Here is a 20,369-nt window from a genome sequence, read left to right as displayed (position 1 = left end):
GGCTTGTTTGACAGACGATGGAATGGGTTTAGGGCTCTGAAAGGAATGTGCTCAGCCGCTCGGTGCTTCGTGATAAAGGAAGCTCACGGGGGACTGAGAAGGATGGTTGGGAGCAAATTCGCCGACAGCTGCGTAATTCAAGATGAGCCAATGGGGATTTTGACTTAGAAATAAATCAAAGGGTTTCTCAAGGCATCTCAGAGTCAACAGAGGTTCAGCCAGAGCTTACTGTCCTCCCCTCCAGGGTGGGGTCCAGTGGTGAGGACTGAACCCTCTGAGAAAAAAGCCGAAAAATATCAGGAGAAAAAGTCCCCAAAGGGCTGCCGGTTCTTGTCTATGTGCTGGCCAGCAAGCTAGACGCTTTCGTATGTGTTGGCTCCTAAAGAAGCGTGATTATTCTGAAATTACCAATGAGGAAACAGTTTCAGAGAGGTGAAGTAATTTATCCAAGATCACACAGCTAAGTCTGTTGAGGAGCCAAGATCTGACTGGCTCTCAAGGATTCCCTCATGGCACTCACTAGCTTAGAAAATAGACACAGAGACAGCACTTGATTATCTACAACTTCTTTTTTTAGTGTGGTAAAATACACATAATGGGGTCAGCCCTGTGGCTGAATGGTTAAGTTCGTGCGCTCTGCTTTCGCGGGCCAGGGTTCGGATCCTGGGTGCAGAAATGGCACCGCTCATCAGGCCATGCTGAGGCAGCGTCCCACATGCCACAACTAGAAGGACCCACAACTAAAATATACCACTATGTACTGGGGGGATTTGGGGAGAAAAAAGCAGGGAAAAAAAAAAAGAAGACTGGCAACAGTTGTTAGCTCAGGTGACAATCTTTTTTAAAAAAAAAGTAAAAAAAAAATACACGTAACATAAAATTGATCATTTTAAGCATTTTAAGTGCACAGTTCACTGACATTAAGCACATTCACATTCTTGTGCAACTATCACCACCATCTGTCTCCAGAACTTCATTCATCTTCCCAAACTGAAACTCTGTACCCATTAAATAATAGCTTGCCACCCCTTTCGCCTTTCCCCAGCCCCTGGAAGCCACCAGTCTACTTTCTGTCTCTATGAATCTGACTCCTCTAAGTACCTCATACGAGTGGAATCATAGAGGTTTTTGTCCTTTTGTGACTGGCTTATTTCACTTGGCACAATGTCCTCAAGGTTCATTCATGTTGTAGCAGGTGTCAGAATTTCCTTCCTTTTTAAGGCTGCATAGTATTCCATGGTATGTTGATCCCATATTTTGTTTCTCCCTTCATTCATCGATGGACACTTGCGTTGCTTTTACCTTTTGGCTATTGTGGATAGTGTGGCTGTGAATATCGGTGTACAGATATTTCTTTAAGACCCTGATTTTAATTCTCTTGGGTATATACCCAGAAGTGGAATTGCTGGATCATATGGCAATTCTATTTTCAATTTTTTGAGGCGTTGCCATGCTATTTTCCACAGCAGCTGCACCATTTTACATTCCCACCAATAACGTCCAAGGGTTCCAGTTTCTCCACATCCTCGTCCACACCTGTTATTTTCTGGTTTTTTGATAGTAGCCATTCTAATAGAGGCAAAGTGGTATCTCCTTGTGTTTTTGATTTGCATTTCCCTAACGATTAATGATGTTGAGCATCTTTTCACATGCTTATTGGCCATTTGTATATCTTTAGAGAAATATCTATTCAAGTCTTTTCCCCCTTTTTTAATCTGGTTGCTTGCTTTTTTTATTGTTGAATTCCAGGAGTTCTTTATATATTCTGGATATTAACCCCTTATCAGATATATGACTTGCAAATATTTTCTCCCATTCTGTCGGTGGCCTTTTCACTCTGTCAATAGTGTCCTTTGATGCACAAAAATTTTCAATTTTGATGTAGTCCTGTTTATCTATTTTTTCTTTTGTTGCCTGTGCTTTTGGTATCATATCCAAGAAATCGTTGCCAAATCCAGTGTCATGAAGGCTTCCCCTTATGTTTTCTTCTAGGAGTTTTATATTTTTAGCTCTTACATTTAGATCTTTCATCCATTTTGAGTTAATTTTTTTTACATGGTGTAAGGTAAGGGTCTAATGTCATATCTACAACTTTTTGAAATAGAAAAAAAAGAAGAATAGAGACCAACGGTAGGGTTTTGAAGGGTGGGGAAATAAACTATTTATCTTATCTTTCTAGAAAGTTCAGTCTCTTGCCCACTGTTGCTCTCCCCTCCATCTAACCTCCACACCACAGTCCGAATGATCTTTCAAGAAACACACATAAAGGAAACCACATCACTCCCTGCTTAAACTCTCTGGGGACTTCCCATTGTGCTCAGAATAAGATCCAAACTTCTTGCTTTGGCTCAAAGGCTCTGTGTGATTTGACCCCTGCTCACTTCTGCTGCATCTCCTGTTGCTTCCTCTCTGGCTCACTGCCCTTTAGTCACACCTGATTTCTGACCATTCCTATAGCTTGTCAAGCTCTTTCCTGCCCCAGGGTCTTTGCACATGCTATTCTGAAACAACCTACCCCCTTATCTTCACATAGCTGACTCCTTCTCATTCTTCCCAACCTGGTAGAAATGTCACCTTGTCTTAGTCAATCGAACTGCCATAACAAAATAGCCTAGACTGGGTGGCTTAAACAGTGGAAATTTATTTTCTCACAGCTCTGGGGCCTAAAAATCCAAGATCAAGGTTCATAGTTGGTTTCTGGTGAGAGCTCTCTTCCTGGCTTGTAGATGGCTGCCTTCTTGCTGTGTCCTCACATGGCAAGGAGAGAGAGAGAGAAAGATTGAAAGAGAGAGAGTGAGAGAGAGCGTGCATGCACATGAGCTCTCAGGTGTTTCTTCTTATAAGGGCGCTAATCCCATCAAGAGGGTCCCACCCTCATGACCTCATCTACACCTGTCTCCCAAAGGCCCCATCTCCAAACATTCACATTGGGGGTTAGAGCTTCAACAGGAATTTGAGGGGGATACAATCCAGTTCATGGCACATCTCAGAGAAGCCATCGTTGACCCCCCAGTCTGAGCCAAGGTCCTTCCACAAACCCTCCCACACTCCCCCTGGGTAGTGTCCATCACTATACCCTGTTCCTACCCTTCATGGTAGAGTGGTAATAGTGAGTAACTATACCTTAATTCGTGCAGCAATGTATTCGATGTCTGCTCCCTCCTTGTGACCAGAAATTTCAAGAAGCTACAATGTCTTCACTCCTGTATCCCTTGCTCAGTGCTTGGCACGTACCAGGTGCTCAGTTAATACCTGTTGGATGAGTGAACAAACCTCAGCTTATAATAAATCCCATTCCTTGACTTTTTCACTAACTGTGAGAGGCGGGGCAGGGAGGAGGGTAACAAGCACTGAGGGACAGTATGACACAGTCATTACCGCATGTTGGCACTAGACAGCCTGAGTTACACACCGGCCCTGCCACTTACCTGCCACGTGACCTTGGGCAGGTGAGTTCACCTCTTGTGCCTCAGTTTATGTTCCCTAAGCGATATCAGCACATATTTGGATGATGAAAAGCAGTTGGAAGAGGAGTAACAGGCCGAGCAGGGGTGAGGTGTGGGACTGAAAATGGGGCCATGGGATTGGTTATCCCCTGAGGACCCCCACTCTTGTACCTGCACAACCCGGTGAGCACCCCTCCACGCTGCAGGAGGTCAAGGATTTTTCCCTAGGGGAGTTAACCTGGAGGAACTCTGAACTCAAGCCCTGCAGATACAGAAAAGGTCAGAGTGAGATACCAAATGGAAAACGGGGGCATCCCCAGACCCTGTCTCCAGCTCTGCTGCTAGAATCCTGGCAGCCAGAAGTGTGCTCCCTAGGTAGGATGGGGGAGGATCCTTCTCTGAAAGAGAGACGAGACCCGGAGAAGAGACCTACAGACAGTGATCTTTAGATGTCCCCTAGCGTAAAAGCTAGGTCTTCACTCGGTCCCCCTATAGTGAAGCCTGCTGGGTGACAGGGCCCCTGCACTGACACACACACACACACACACACACACACGCACACACACACACAACTGCCAATTGGTTATTTGGTGCTTCACTCAAAGATTAACCTTTAGTCATGTATCACCAGATATTTGAAAGATGTCTCCAGGACAAAAGAGGGAGGACAAAGCAGACAAGTAAACAGAAATGTTTGAAGTAAACAGACAATGCAAAGAGCAGAAGGAAATACAAAACAAAAATTATTAGTATCCTCAGAGAGATAAGACAAAATATTGTGTCCATGAAATAAGATGTTATAACTGCTATATAAAAAAGGAATAATAAAGGGCCGGCCAGTGGCTGAGTGGTTAAGTTTGTGCACTCTGCTTTGGTGGCCTGGGGTTCGCTGGTTACTATCCTGGGTGTGGATCTATGTGCTGCTCATTGAGCCATGCTGTGGTGGCATCCCACATAGAAGAACTAGAATGACTTACAATTAGGATATACAACTATGTGCTGGGGCTTTGGAGAGGAAAAAAATAATGAAGAGGAAGATTGGCAACGGATGTAGGCTCAGGGCCAATCCTCCTCACCAAAAAAAAAAGAGAGAGAGAGAGAATAATAAGACAAAAAGAAACAATACTGGGAAAATAAAACATGAGAGCCAAAATAAAATTAAAAGTCAATACAGGGGGCTGGCCCTGGCCGAGTGGTTAAGTTCACGCACTCTGCTTCAACAGCCCAGGGTTTTGCCAGTTCGAATCCTGGGTGTGGACATGGCACTGCTCATCAAGCCATGCTGAGGCGGCATCCCACATGCCACAACTAGAAGGACCTGCAACTAAAAATACACAACTATGTACTGGGGGGCTTTGGGAGAAAAAGGAAAAATAAAATCTTAAAACAACCCAAAAAGTCAGGGCCGGCCCCGTGGCCGAGTGGTTAAGTTCATGTGCTCCGCTGCAGGTGGCCCACTGTTTCCTCGGTTTGAATCCTGGGCGCGGACATGGCACTGCTCATTGAGCCATGCTGAGGCAGCATCCCACGTACCACAACTAGAAGGACCCACAACTAAGAATATACAACTATGTACCGGAGGGCTTTGGGGAGAAAAAGGAAAAAATAAAATCTTAAAAAAAAAAATAAACCAAAAAGTCAATACGAAGGTTGAGGGATAATAAAAAGGAAATTTCCCAGAAGATGTACCAAAAAGACAAAGAGGTGGAAAATAGAAAAGATAAGAAAATTAGAGAGGCCAGCCTGGTGGCTTAGTGGTTAAGTTTGCGCACTCTGCTTCGGCAGCCCAGGGTATGCTAGTTTGGATCCTGTGCCCGAACCTATGTACCGTATCAAGCCATGCAGTGGAGGCATCTCACATATAAAGTAGAGGAAGATGGGCACGGATGTTAGCTCAGGGCCAATCTTCCTCAGCAAAAAGAGGAGGATTGGTGGTGGATGTTAGCTCAGGGCTAATCTTCCTCAAAAAAAGAAAAGAAAAGAAAAGCAAATTAGAGGCTCAATCCAGGAGGCCCAATATCTGACTAACAGATTTTTCAAGGATTCAAGAGAAAGCAGAGAGAAGTAAATTATCAAAGAAATGAAGATATTTCATACTGAAGGACATAAATCTTCAGAATGAGAGGGCCCAATACAAATGAAAAAGAGCCACCCAAAGGCATATCATCACAAAACGTCATAAAACCAGGGATAAAGAGAAGCTCCTAAAAGTTTTGGAGGTGGGGAGGACAGATTACATACAAGTCACCAGGAATCAGAAGGGTTCCAGGTACCTTAGTGGCAACACTGGAAGCTAGAAGATGAGGGGGCCGTGCTCTCAAAATTCTGATGGAAATTTATTTCCAACCTATTATTCTGTCTACAGTCAAAGAAATCAGAAGTGAGGATAGAATAAATACATTTTTAAGACATGCAAAGGTGTTAAAATTTTACTTCCTATGTGTTCTTTGTTAGGAAATGACTAGAGAATGTTCCCCACTAAGATGAGGGCATAAACCAAGATGGAAAAGACTTTCAAACCGGGACACGTGTTCTCTAATACAGGAGGACAGGTGTGCTGCTGGTGTAGAAAGCGACCAGCCCCAGATTGAAAGGGGAGGAGGAAGGCTTCAGGAGGTGGATCACTAGGAAGACAGGAGGGACTGACAGATTATGTGACCATATAGACGAGGCATTTCAAAGGTCTGCTGGAATGTTTGAGGAGATTTAGCAATATATACACAGAACTAAGCAAATGAAAAAGAGAGGCAATTATTAACTCCAGGAAAAACAAAAATCTGTACTGGAAAACAAATGTAATTATAATAGACCATTTGGCTCCGCAGTGGACAATGTCTACAAAGCCATAAGAATGCAAACCCTATAAAAAAAAAGAATGTAAACCCTGAATATTAATTTAGCTAAAAATTTAAAAGTTGTGATAAAACTGTGTTGAAAGGATGGAGAGAGGAGGTGGAGTTGGGTAGCGTAGGAGAGTTAATCCTCCTCTACCATCTTAGGGAGTTGTGGAGGACATTACTGGTGCCCACTAACATGTGGTTCTCCCCGCTTCTGGGCACACAGAAGACTACTTCTTCGCCCCTTGCAGTTGAGTGGGGCCATATGACTAGTTCTGGCCAGTCCGTGTCAGGTGGAAGTGCTGTGTTGCAGCTAGAATGGAGCTTAGATGACCCTGCCGCTGTCTCTTCTCCCTCTGTGGAGATCAAGGAGGCCTTAGGGTAAGATGGCAGAGCCACCAGATTGAAACAGGCTGGAATTGCCACATGGAATATAACGGTCCTGGAGACACTGAAGGGACTCTGCAAAGATGAGACATAAACTTTTATTGTCTTAAGCCACGGAGATGTTGGGATTATTTGTTACTGCTGCATAGCCTGGCTTAACCCAATACAAACTTTGACACATACTGTCTAAAATTGATAAATCAAGAAAATAGCCATTTAAGCACATTATTTAGAATTATGGAGATAATCACTGGAAGAATAACTAAAAACATTAAAAGTGGTTGCCTCTGGGGAGCAGGACAGAGGAGCAAGGAAGGGTGGGGCAACAGGAGGACTGTTTTCATTATAGTACTGTAGGATTTTTTTTAGACTATATAATTGAATTAAATTGGCAGAAATAAAATTTTATAAAAAACTATATACATCTATGTGATCTGGAGGGATGCCCGCAAACCATTACACTGGCTGTCTCTTAGGAGGGAGCGCGTGCTAGACCGAGCGTCTGGGGCGCTATAAATGTGGCTGGATGTGACGGGAAGGTACTTTGAGAAGGAGTCTGCCCAGACGGAATGCCAGTCTGAGGAGTGTGGCTTTCGTCCACATGGCGGTGGTGAGCCGTGGAAGAGCTGTAGGCAGGAGAGTGTCCTGAGCAAGTCTGTCTTTTGTAATGAGTGCCCTGACTTCTGTGGATGATGAACTCTGGGGGAGGGAGCCTGCTGCAGTAGTCCCCAGGAGGGCTGACAAGGCCTGGACCAAGACATCCATGTGACAAATGCCTATCGAGAGCCTGCTATTGTCCAGGCACCATTTGCAGGCCTGACGACACAGCAGAGAACAAAATGGACAAAGCCTTCAGGGAGCTTACACGGGCTCAAGAGGCAGACGGAAAGAAGAGAAGATAAATATGTCAGGCAGTGGTTTACGCTATAAAGAAAATATAAGCAATATAAGGAGATAGAGAGTGATAGTGGGGAAAGGGATGGTTGTGGTGGCCTCTGAAGAATGACATTTGAATCGAGTCCTGTATTAAGTGAAGGAGCAACCCATGCAAAATTTGGGGTTCCAGGCAGAGGGAACAGCACCCCAGGGTTTGATGTGTCTGAGGAACAGCAAAGAGGCGGAGGGGGTGGGGGTAGGGCACATCCGACAAGGGGAATGTTCTGGGAGCTGAGGTCGAGCAGTGGTTGGGGCCAGTTTGTGGAACGTGGAGAGAACTTTGGGGAGCCACAGGGGGGCTGAGGGCAGGAGAGCGGCATGATGTGTCCGAGGAGGCCCATAGGACGGGGCCTGGCAGCCGGTTAGCTGTGCAGGGAAGGCCTGTTCAGAGAGGAGCTCCTAGGGCTCTGCCTGGCAGAGTCAGCCCTGTGCCTCTCAGGCCTGCCTGGACCAGCTACAGCAGCTTCATCACCTACTTCCCAGCATCCCAGCCCCCCTGGGAATGGAAGGATCCTTCACAAATCAAAATAGCAGGCAAAGAACAGCCTCTAATTGTTCTGCGTAAAAGCAGCGAAATTAGGCAAGTCAGCTGTGGGGTTGAGCCCGCCTCCCACACAGCTGTGATCCCGCACCCGCTCCAGGCAGACTTCCGAGACTTGCCGTTCTGCTGTCTCCCAGCGAAACTTTTTACTTCCCCCGTTCCAGGGCAAATGACAGCTATTTCGGGAGGGAGTGGGACAGATGCTGGCCCTGGAGGACAATGAATGAGTCAATTTTCTTTTTAAACCAAAAAAATCAGTCACTCCATGAAGGAACAGCCACAGCTGATAGGAATTCGTTCAGTCATTCAGAACACATTGAGCGCGCTCCGTGTGCCCCCATCAGCTCTCACGGGACCCCTGCAGCATCCTGGGGGCCCAGGGCTGCAGATGGTATCAGGGGGATTCTAGAGGAGTAGAGGCACGCAGTGTGGTTCCACCCGTGGGGTAGAGTGAAGAGAGAGCACTGGTTTGGGAGTCCTGAGGTCTAAGTTCTTGCTTGGCTGTGCCACCATCACAATGTGGCCTTGGGTGAGTCATGCCACCTCCCTGGGCTTCAGTTTCCCTGTCTCTCCCCACTATGGGCTTTAGGCTGCATAGTGTTTCTCGACCTTTAGAGTCCATCAGAATCACTTCAGGGAGGGGGTGCTTGTTAAAGATGAAGATTGCCAGGTCTGATTTCCAAAGATTAAGATTTAGCAGGTCTGGGGTGGGGCCCAATAATCTGCGTTTCTCACATGTGCTTCCAGTAATTCTGAAGGGAGTCCTTGGACCACACTTTAATGAAATCACTTCTCCTCAATCTCTCAGGCCTCTTCCTGCTCTGAAATTTGAGGAGTTGCCCATGCATCCCTTCTCTGGGTTTCTCAGATCATTCCAAGGGCATGAAAGCAGGCCTTACCCCTGGGTACCTGTGTGTTTCTGCGGTGATCACACAGCACTGGGACAGTCCATCTCAGTGTATGCAGCCTCCTCCAGTGGTGCCTGGTGCCCAGCCTAGGCCCTGGCACAGAAGGGGCCATGACTGTAAATGTTGGCCATTCAGGGGCCAGCTGCAGTGCACGCAGCCATCTGGCAGCATAGAGCATGGAGGGATGTTGGGGAGTTTTGGGGACAGGGCTTGGCTGCAGACCTCTGGCTTGGACACCTCGGCTCATGCCCTGGGTCAGATGTGTGACACGGTCACCTGCTTCCCTTCCCCACTGCTGGGTGAGTCCAGCTGCATGGAGGTAAGATGGTCTGGATGGGACCACAGGAAGGACTTGGAGCTCTGGTCTGCCACAGAGGACACCCCAAGATGTCTAAGGCCCCAGGTAGCCTGGTAGGCAGAGTGCCTTCCTCAGAGCTGGCCAATCATATTCTCAAAAGACTAGGCCAGTGGTAGAGGCCAGAGGGTCAGGTCACTCTGGTCTAGCCCCCAGCTTCATTCTGTATATATGAAGAATAGTAACAGGTTTCATATCCGAGCACTTACTGTGCTGTGGGCTCAGCGCTAAGTGCTGTATCATCTCATTACATTTCAGAACAACCCTATGAGGTTGGTAAATGCATCACCCATCTCTTTGCAGTCACAGACATTGAGGCTTAGGAAGTTCAAAGTACTAGCCCAGAGTCCCTCAGCTAATAAATGGTAGAGGCAGGAGTAGAATCCAGAGCTATTTCCCTCTGGATTCCAGTTTTATGTTTATCCATATTGCTTAGCACCCCTCAGAAGATAAGCTTCTGCTCAAGTCACACACAGCCAGAGAAATCCTTTTCATCCATTAGAGTGGAAAGGAGTGATGCTGAATCAGATCATTCTGGGTTCTAGTTCCTCCTCTGCCCCTGACTTTTGGGCAAGTCTGTACCTTGGGCAAGTCGCTTCACCTCCCTGAGTCTCACGGGAAACTGAAATCTGTGAAATGGAACAGTTATACATGCACTTTCTTTTAAGGTACACTAAGATGAAGACAGCCACCAACATCTACATCTTCAACCTGGCCTTGGCAGACGCATTGGCCACCAGCACGCTGCCCTTCCAGAGCGCCAAGTACCTGATGGAAACCTGGCCCTTCGGGGAACTGCTCTGCAAGGTTGTGCTCTCCATTGACTACTACAATATGTTCACCAGCATCTTCACACTCACTATGATGAGTGTCGACCGCTATATTGCTGTCTGCCACCCTGTCAAGGCCCTGGACTTCCGCACACCCGCCAAGGCCAAGCTGATCAACATCTGCATCTGGGTCCTGGCCTCAGGTGTTGGTGTACCCATCATGGTCATGGCTGTGACCCGCCCCCGGGGTGAGTGAGTGAGGGAGCTGTGGTGCAGGCTACTGACCACAGGAGGCAGCACACGGGCCTCTGTGGGTTTGCAGGCCACTTACCAGGGTGAGTGTCAGTGGTTCATCAGTGGAGGTGTGGATTGCTGATCAATGACAGGTGTGGATGGCTGGCCAGTGGCAGTGTGGATAGTCAACCAATGGGTATGGGAATGGTTGGCCAATGAGGAATGGGAATGGTTGACTGTTGTGAGGATGAATGACTGGTCAGTGGTCACATAGGTTGCTGGCCAAAGGAAACTTATGAATAGGCTTATGGATAGCTGATTTATATGCCTGTGGCAGCTGGCCAGAAGTGTGTAGATGACTAACCTATAGGGAGATGGATGGATGGCCAATGGAGTGAGGGTGTCCCTGGACCAGTGAGCAGTGGAGGCCACAAGATCTGCAGTCCCACCCCAATTTGAAAACCATTGCCTCAGATGACCAAAGCAAGGCCTAGAGAATGGCTTTCAGAGAATGACAAACAGGTGCATTTCCCCAGAGTAAAATGGTAATTAGCACAGTAACTACCTGTACCAGTCTGGGCAGCTGCTGTAACGATCTCCAGAGCTCAGTGGCTTAACCCAGTAGAAGTTTATTTCTCACTCACATCCCAGTCCAGTATGAGTAAGAGGAGGAGGGGCTCCATTCCACACAGTCATTCAGGGACCCAGGTTCCAGATGTTGGTTTGGGAATCCTCCCCTGCAGGCATCTGGCCAGCAGACGAAGGTGGAGAGGGAGTGGTGAGAAAGCACCACCACTTTCAAATGTCATGGCCCATCTCTTCCTAGTGAGAGCTGCTCACGTGCCCCAACTTGATGTAAGGAAGTGGGAAAAGTGGTTTAGCAGGGCGCCAAAGACACTGGTCACTGGCCTTGTGAGCCACACACTCAGGACAAGGCCTGGCTCATTGCCAAGGCCCAATAAAAAGGAGCAATTAGAACGTTTCAGCCTGTGAGATAGACAAGACAAGGACTCCTACGTCCATTTGACCGTAAGGCAACTGAGAATCGGACAGGTCAGTGGTTTACTTAGAGTCACACAGCCAGACATTTGGTGGACTTTGGCCTAGAACCCAAAGCTCCTGCTCCTATTTTTCTTGCTCTTTTTGGCCGCTGGGATGAAGATGTGCAGATTGTCGCTGCTGCGGTGGGAGAGGGGAACAGGCGTGGTGGGAGGTCTCTTGGCTGCCCTTGACTCTAACAAGGGTGGAGCCCCCAGTGTGCTTATACGCCCTCTCAGTGATTGGGCTTGGCTCAGCAGCTGGGCCCCACTCCTCACTGTCAGCCTTCAGTTTACGGTCCATTGACTGCAGTCCTTCTGGGGGCCGGGCCAGATGGGCCTCCTCACTCCACACACTCACACACAGACACACACAAACACACCCAGTGTGTGCCATCAGCACGTGGTTCTGTATACCACTTGCTGTGTGAACTTGGACAAGAGCTGTTCCCCTGGGCCTGTTCTGCCATCTGTACAATGAAGTCTTTGGACTCAGTCGTCCCTGAGGGGTCCTGCCAGCCCAAGGTCCTGTGGATCCACTCTGTCTGTGGCTCCTCTGCCCTCTTCTCACAACTCTCAGGCTCCTCTGTATGGCTCCTCAAATTCCAGAATTCCAAGATATCTGGGGAGTCCCCTGGGCTAGCTTCAGCCCTGTGCCTGAATCCCACAACATCCCCAAAAGTGCTCATCCAGCCCAAGCCCACGCTCCAGGAACAGGGCGCTCATTGAATCCTGGGGGGCCCTCTTATCTCTGGACGAGTCTGGCAGTCAGAAAGTTCTTGACATTAAGCTGAGGTCTGCCTCCCTGGCCCTGGTCGGGACCTCTGGACTCCCACGTGTGCCTGCCCCCCTGCCCTGTGAGTGCACCAAGAGCTTGAACCCCTCGGTGCTAAATGCTTTGCATGCCTTGGCCTATTTAATCCCCACAAGGGCCCTGTGAGGTTCAGGTACTGCTGTCAGTCCCACCTTATGTTAGCTCTTGTAGAGGTTGAATAATTTGCCCAAGGCCGCAGCACGCAGTTAGTAGGGCCTGAGTCCTGCTCTTAGTCAGGCCCTCTGCATCAGTCTTAGCAGTAGTGTCCTCACTAGAACTACTTTGGAAATGTGTGGAGTGTTGACTTATCATAATGACCCACATTTGGTGGGCTTGGGCTAAATTCTGTCATTACAGCTGCCCATGGACATAGAGGCTTATAAAGGACTGGGGAGGAATATGGAAAGGAGACCCACTGGATTAGAGCCAATCCTGCTGGGATCTTGAAGGATGAGTAAGAGTTCACCAAGTGCAGAAGTGACGGAGGACATTCCAGGTAGAAGAATCGCCTTGAGCAAAGGCCAGGAGGAGGCAGTGTGACTTGACCAAGCCGAAAAGGGTGGGCGAGCAGGCAGGTAGGGTCCCTTAGGCCCACAAGCCCCTCACCCCCTGTCTGTCTTTCCCTGTTTTCCCGACCAGACGGGGCAGTGGTGTGCATGCTCCAGTTCCCCAGCCCCAGCTGGTACTGGGACACGGTGACCAAGATCTGCGTGTTTCTCTTCGCCTTCGTTGTGCCCATCCTCATCATCACCGTGTGCTACGGCCTCATGCTGCTGCGCCTGCGCAGCGTGCGCCTGCTGTCGGGCTCCAAGGAGAAGGACCGCAGCCTGCGGCGCATCACGCGCATGGTGCTGGTGGTGGTGGGCGCCTTCGTGGTATGCTGGGCGCCCATCCACATCTTCGTCATCGTCTGGACGCTGGTGGACATCGACCGCCGCGACCCGCTCGTGGTGGCCGCGCTGCACCTGTGCATCGCGCTCGGCTACGCCAACAGCAGCCTCAACCCAGTGCTCTACGCCTTCCTCGACGAAAACTTCAAGCGCTGCTTCCGCCAGCTCTGCCGCACGCCCTGCGGCCGCCCCGAGCCCGGCAGCTTCGGCCGCGCCCGCGAAGCCACGGCCCGCGAGCGGGTCACCGCCTGCACCCCGTCCGACGGGCCCGGTGGTGGCGCCGCCGCCTGACCAGGCTGGGCCGGCCCGCCGCGCGCCCCTCCGGAGTGACCTGGCCGTCACACTGGGGGCCACAGCGCGGAAAGGGGCAGAAGAGGCCTCTTTTGGAGAAGGGGGCCAGCTTGAGACCAGGCAGGGGCCAAGAGATGGGGTCCCTGCAGTGGGGTGGACCTCTGGTCTGGGGCGGGGCAGAGGGCAGGACGGTGGGGCAGGGCCTCTGGGCTGAGGGCGTGGTCGGGGGCTCTGGGTTGGGTTGGAGGGTGGTGGGAAGCTAGGGACTCCAGGGGAGTGGGACCTGTGGCTCCAGAACTGGGCCGCCGAACAGGGCCTCTGCAATGGGATGGGCCTCAACCTTGGGACAACCTTGAGTTCTAACCCAGAGCAGGCTTGCAGGAGTGGGGATCTAGCCTGAGACCTGAAGATCCAGGACCCAGGACCCAGGAAGGGCAGTGGTGGGGATGGTCACTTGAGAATTGAGCTGCAAGATTGGTCTCTGTGTAGTGGGGAGGGGCCTCTTGTTGGGCAGGACAGAAGGGCAGGACAGTGAAGTGTGGCTACAGCTCAAGATAGGGCCTGGGTGCAGCGGACGGAGGCCTCAACTTTGGGATAGAGTCCCAGCCCCGAGTTCCAGCAAGAGACTGGCCTCCCCAAGGTCCAGGTCCAACTTGACATCTTTATAAATAGAGAGAGAGAGTGAGAGAGAGAAACAATATACCTTTTCTCTCCTTGACAGTCATTTCCTTGGAATGGGCAGGGGTACCTCAGCATCCAAGTAATTTCTCCAGCACTGCATCCCAGTGGGGTTTGGGACAGGACAGTGGAGCAGGGCCAGTGGCTCCAGGATAGGATAGTGGGACAAAGCCTCAGTTGGGCTAGGATCCCCAGCCCTGAGTTCTAACAGGACTTGGAAAGAGTGAGGAGGTCCCTTGGCTCCAAAACTGGAGCTGGAAGTCGGCCTCTGTACCAGGGGTGGGGGTGAGGGGCCGAGGAGGAGGGGGCTTCTGCTCTGAGGTTAGGTCCTCCAGCTAGAGGGCAGACCGTTTAGGGGTCCTCAGCGCCCTGCTTTCTCTGGCCCAGGTGCTGGAGGATGAGGACCGCTCTGGTTAGAGTCCGTGGATGGTGAGTGCACCTGGACTGGTGGGGGCGTCTGAAGATCCGTATGGACTTTTCCTCCTCTCAGCCTCTGGCTCTTGGGCCCCTGAGAAGAATCTCCAAGAAATCCTCTCTCCCTTCTCCCAACAGCTGGCTGCCCCCAGGGAGTCCAGTGTTTCTGGTGAACTGGAACTGCCTGTCCAGAGCCTTGACTTTGAAGGAACTGGCGGGAAGAAGGCATTTATGACTGTGATGCTAGTGTCAGTGTGCGCTCCCCTCTCCCCTTCCCCCAGGGACCCCCAGGTCCCTCAGCTGCTCTAGCTGCCCCTTTCAAGCTGCTGAGGGCAGGGTCCACCCGGAGCTGGGCATAGAAGTTTTTCTCTTCATTCGTTTGGCATTTTATTCAGGTTTTCCCCGGTCTTTGCTTCCCCCTATATCAGGGCCTGTCCTTGTTCCCTGTGCCTCCTCCATGCTTCATCTCCTCTCCCCCCACCTTCCCCCCAACCCCCCCAGACACTGCCTGGGGCCCGCACCCCTGAATCCCTGTTGAAGCAGTGTGCTGACATCCTTGTAAAAACAAATTTAATTTTCTTCCCTTTTTGGGACAGATGGAAAGAAATTGACGTCTTTGTCTCAAACAAAAAAAAAGAAACAATATACCTCTTCTCCCTTTGACAGTCATTTTTTGGGAACAAAAGCCTTTCCCCTGTCTGAGAGGCTGTCACTCCAGCATGGGGGGGGGCGGGGCTTAGGCACCAAGATGGGCTTTGGGCACACTGGGGGTAGGCATGCCCTTAGGGGGCAAAGCACAGCCCCCTTCTCAGGGTGAGGTCCCCTGAAGCCCCAGACTTGGGAATTTCCTTCCTCTAGGAAAGGCTCCACGGGCACCCTGGAAGATGTGGGGCAGTGCCCAGCACTGAGCCATCCTGCCAGGCTACCTAGGCCTGGAGTCCCAGCCCACCTACGTCACCTTCACCCTCCAAATGGAGCCTATGACCTATGGAGACTATAGGGACCTGTGTATGAATGTGGGGGTGGGGGAGTTTCAGCAAGGCAGGGGACACTCGTCATCACTTGAGACCCCTTCTGCTAATGCCTTGGGGAGATCTCAGAGAAAGGGGACAATTTAGGACCCAAGGAAGACTCCTGAAGGAGGTGACATTGAAACCAAGGCTGTTTATTCGCTTGCAAGGACTATGTCCCCTTCAACTTCTCCCAGGACAGGCCTGTCTCAAGGCTGCTCTGGGTCCACTCACTGCCACTTCCAGTGGCTGTAACAGATCTGGCTGCTTTTGACCATTTCTTAGACATAAATTTGTCCTGGGGCAGCAGGGGCTGGATCCAGACCACGTGCATTTAAGGTAAAGCAAACTTGTGTTGAAATCTACTTCATGCCAGGCTGTGCATGCTGGCCACTGGGACTCAGAAATTAATCAGATATGACCTTGCCCTCAGGAAGTTCAAGCCCCTGTTGGGACCAAAGCATAAACAGATCACTGCATCTCGGTGCAGTGACATGCAGTGACAGGGAGCCCTAGGGAGGGTGTCACAGGGAAGTGCCTTTTCTAGTGTTTTACTGGAACACATATTTGTAGTAAGTGTAGAAGAGGTGGAAAAAGTCAGAGGGCCTTAAAGGATGAGTAGGAGTTGGCCACCAAGAAGAGGGAACAGCGTGTGCAAAACCATGGAAATGTGCTTAGCAAACCTGAGAAGTTGTGTGCAGCTGGAGCATGGGGCCCCACTGAGCGCTTCTGTGTGCCAGGCTCCGTGCCAAGTGCTGTATGCACATTATCCCCCAGATCTGCATGACAACTCAGCAGGGGAAGTAGTATTACCCTTACTTTCGACAAGTAAGGCTTGACCACTCACTCCTAAGTCATACCACCTGTTAGTGGGAACAGAATTCAGGTCAGCGGAACTCCAGGGTCCAAGTTTCCAGTGAATTCCAGGCATCACTAAAGAAGAAGAGCATTAGTAGCTGGAATCCTGGGATGAGAGTTTTGAAGACTTAAAACCAAATGGAAAAATCTGAAGGAAAAGGGCAATTTTCCATGAACCTTCATTCCTCTTGAAGCTCTCCCAATCTTCACATTTCAAAATATGCTGTGCACGATGTATTTTAAAGCTCCAAATTGACAGCGTAATTCTAGATCATCACAGGGCTCCCAACACTGTAGAGCGGGTCTGGTTTCCCCCCAAATTTCCATTCTCTCTTCAGGTGGTGGGAGGGAAGTTTTTGCCTCCGGTTTCAAAATGTCCTGTAGTTTCATATCTCTTCTTGTTGTAATAGGAGTAGTGATGAGGCTGGAGTCAGGCTCGGCTTTCCCTCTCTGTGCCTCAGTTTCCTCATCTGTAGAATAGACTTTCTTCATGGGGTGGTTGTGAGGATTTAATGAGTTAGGGGATGTGCAGGGCCCAGGACAGAAGGAAGCTCTCAGCACATGGTAAGTAGCTGTCATGACTTAGAATTGGAGCTGCAGTGCAAGATCAGAGCTCAAGATGCGGAGGGAAAAGCAGATGAGCGTTCGAGGGGGAGTGAGGAAGAGAGAGAAGAGACTGGGGACCCAGCCTGGGGATCCCCCCTGCTTTCTGGGCTCAGGAGCCACCCTGGAGAATGAGAAGCTGCCGCTGAAGCAGGAGGAGGATGGGGAGAATGTGCTGCCATGGAAACTGGAGGAGGAGGGCGTTCCCAGGGGGAAGGAGTGATGGATAATGTCAAGTGTCATATAAGAGAGGTTGGGGGTGGGGAGGGCAGGAGGGTGATGGGAGTAAACCAGAGCCATCAAGTTCAGTCTCCTACATGGCCTGGGAAGCCCCAAATCTGGATTCAATCTCAGCGCTGAAGCTGACTGGCTGTGTGACCGAGGCAAGGGATTTGCCCTCTCTGAGCTTCTGTTTCCTCCTGGATTTAAGAGGAGGGAATGGGTCAGTCTCTAATAGGATGCTCAGTCCCTAATAAGAGTCCTGATTTTGCTAGATTCTTGGCCACTTGCTAACTGTGATCTCAGGCAAGTCACTTCACTTCCAAGAGCCCCCTCTGAAGGCTGGAGGTGCTGTGAGTGAGGTGCCTACCCAAGTGCCTGGCACACAGTAGGTCCCCAAGACAGGGTTATCCTGTAATAATTGTGGGGGTACTAGAGGCGGCTGTTTAAGGAGGTTTGCTTGGCTGGGAATTTGAAGCACTCCTCTAGGTGGAGAGGGGCCCCCAGCGTCCTGCGAGGAGTTGGAGGAGCAACAGTCTAGGCTGGGCCCCTGCTAGGTCTCCGCACAAACACCAGCCCCTCTGTTTTCAGCCACAGATCCCTCACCTGGCCTCTGGCTGCCTTCCCCACCTGGCAACTACTGCAGGTCCAGGCTCGGAGGCTCCAACGCCCCTAGGAAGTGAGCCCCAGATCGTGGCCGCACAAAACACATCCACACACCTTTCTCTCATCATTTATCCACTCATTAGGATTTATTCCTTTCTTTCTCTTCTGGGCACCGAGCACGTGGTGCTGGGAGCTGGGGGGAGTGACTGGAGAGAGTCAGGGCCTGGTCCCCCCAACTCTGAGCTTGCAGATGTGGGGACACTGGGGACCAGGACAGCGGGCTGTGTGGTTCTGGAGGCAGGCAGCTTGACAATTCAAAATGGAGTCCAGAGAGGCACTGGTGAGGGCCTTTAAGATGGACATCCTGATGTCATAGAGCGCTAGTGGGGGTCGCTCAGGTTCTAGCTCCGTCACCACCGCTGGCCATGAGCCCCACCTGGTGCACAGCCCTTCCCAGATGCAGAGCCTCGGGGAGAGGCCAGCGTGATGATAACAGCAGGTAATACGTGGCACTTAGTGCCTGTCACTGTTTTAGCACTTGACATGGGGTGGCGTTTAATCTTCACAGCATGACTATGAAGTAGGCATTATTATTACTACCCCTATTTTACAGATGAGGAAACTGAGGCTCAGTGAGGGGACTGACTTGCCCAAGGCCACACGGCTTCTCGATGGTTGGGCCAGCTGGCATCCCATCCTAGGTCTGTCAAGTCCACTTCCTCTGCTTTCCTCCTTCCGTCTCCCAAGAGGAAACGCCATGATTACACAGAGGCATTATGGAGACCTTGTGTCCAGCTCATGGTCATGGACTGAGCATTCCTGGTGCCAGGTTCTGGGCCTCATCACCTTGGCAGCAGAAGCCTGGACCAGCCATGCAAGAAACTGCTGTGACCTTGACAGGTCCCTCTCCCCACCCATTCCCTCCCCACTCTGACGACCTGTTTGCTCTGTAATTTTTGGCTGCCTGCTGTGTCTTTGCTGTGTGACCTTGGGCAAGTCACCTCACTCTTTGAGCCCACCTCCTCAATGATGGATGACAACCTTCCCTGGCAAGAAGATGTGAAGATTTAGAAAGAGGCTGTGAGTAAAGGTGTCTGTTTGGTCACACAAGTGTCCCTAGCAGATGGCACTGCAGCTGGCGCCCAGTAGGTATTCTGCCTAGTGGATGAGTGAAGTGCCTGGTGCAGAGTAAGCACTCAACACATGGAGCTTTTTAATACTATCTAACGTTTTGGGTTGTGCCTGTGCTGACCCACGTCTCTTCCTGCTGTAGGCAGTTCAGGAACAAAGGACTTTCTCTTTTAACCATCTCCTTGAGTTTCAGAAGGTGGGATAGCCTGCATTGGAGAAGCAATTTTCAAGAGGATGTCTTCTCCCCAAGTACCTTATACATGGCTGTCCCCTTTTGTCCTCACGAGGACTGCCCTCCCAGGGACTCAAGAAGGGGGCACAGCCTGGGAGGGAAGAAAGGTCTCTGGGTGGCACTGGCCTGGGCCTTATAGCGTGAACATTTGAAGCATGGAGATGGATTCTCTTGACGGGGGTTGGTGCAGGTGACACCCATCTGATGGGGCTTATCTTCTAGAACCTCCTCTAGGAATGTGTCCCAAGTCAGGAGGCAGGGAATGTGGGTTTGACTCTTTGTCCTCCACTTCCTTGCTGTGTGACTTTGGGCAGGTCTCTGTCCCTCTCTGGGTCTCTGCACAATGGAGGGACAGAGGTAGGAGTTGATGGGTTCTGAGGGCTCTGCCATCCTGAGAGAGAAAGACATTTCCCTCGTGTTCCTTGATCTTGGAAACAGACATCCACTGGAAACATCCACTGGGCATTTGCCCAGAGGTAGGAAAAAGGATGCCTAGGGGTCCGTTGTTTGTAATTGGAGCTGCCCCACTTTGGGGTGCGGGAGGCAGGCATGTCAAAACCAAACACACCTGACTCAAACACCTGGCTTTTTGCTTATCCCAGGTCTCGTCTTGGTACCAAGGACCCAACCTTCTGTTTTCCCAATAAAGTGAGCACTATTCTCAGTGTCCACATCTCTGGCTGTTTCTTTTGCTCACCTTCTTTGGTCCCCTCATGAGAGGGGCCCCAGTATGGGGGGTGACGTAGACCTGTCTGCTCACACTGAGTGGAAAGTGTAGCCCTACCCTCAGGACCTGGCTCAGATGGAGACGCAACGCTGTCCTTAAGAACCCCATCTTGGGGCTGGCCCTGTGGCTCAGTGGTTAAGTTCACGCGCTCCGCTTTGGTGGCCCAGGGTTTCACCGGTTTGGATCCTGGGCGCAGACATGGCACCACTCATTAGGCCATGTTGAGGCGGTGTCCCACATGCCACAACTAGAGAGACCCACAACTAAAATATACAACTATGTACTTGGGGGATTTGGGGACAAAAAGCAGAAAAAAAGAAAAAAAAAGATTGGCAACAGTTGTTAGCTCAGGTGCCAATCTTTAAAAAAAAAAAATGGAACCCCATCTGATGGGCGAGACAGATGCACACGGAGCTGGAGCCACTTCCTAGAGCAGGCTGCAAAC

General features: G+C 50.5%; 1 protein-coding gene and 1 long non-coding RNA gene across 2 annotated transcripts in view; one reads left to right on the top strand and one right to left on the bottom strand.

The window, feature by feature from the left end:
- The window catches only part of OPRD1 (opioid receptor delta 1), a 40,277-nt gene extending 19,908 nt beyond the window's left edge, over positions 1 to 20,369 (top strand). Inside the window, exons 2-3 of the mRNA XM_014853662.3 lie at positions 10,079 to 10,428; positions 12,905 to 20,369. Of these exons, the coding sequence (XP_014709148.2) occupies positions 10,079 to 10,428; positions 12,905 to 13,446 (892 nt within the window). The 3' untranslated portion in view covers positions 13,447 to 20,369. The remainder of the gene's footprint in view (positions 1 to 10,078; positions 10,429 to 12,904) is intronic.
- Positions 2,622 to 3,714, bottom strand: LOC139045454 (uncharacterized). Its single transcript, XR_011503782.1, has 3 exons — positions 3,618 to 3,714; positions 3,124 to 3,252; positions 2,622 to 2,741 (listed from the first exon to the last, which is right to left on the bottom strand). It is a non-coding gene; the product is annotated as an uncharacterized lncRNA (long non-coding RNA).

The sequence above is a fragment of the Equus asinus genome, chromosome 5 (assembly GCF_041296235.1).
Source record: "Equus asinus isolate D_3611 breed Donkey chromosome 5, EquAss-T2T_v2, whole genome shotgun sequence".
Taxonomy (NCBI): domain Eukaryota; kingdom Metazoa; phylum Chordata; class Mammalia; order Perissodactyla; family Equidae; genus Equus; species Equus asinus.
The sequence above is the reverse complement of the archived record's forward strand: the minus strand, read 5'-3'. Positions and strand labels throughout refer to the sequence as shown.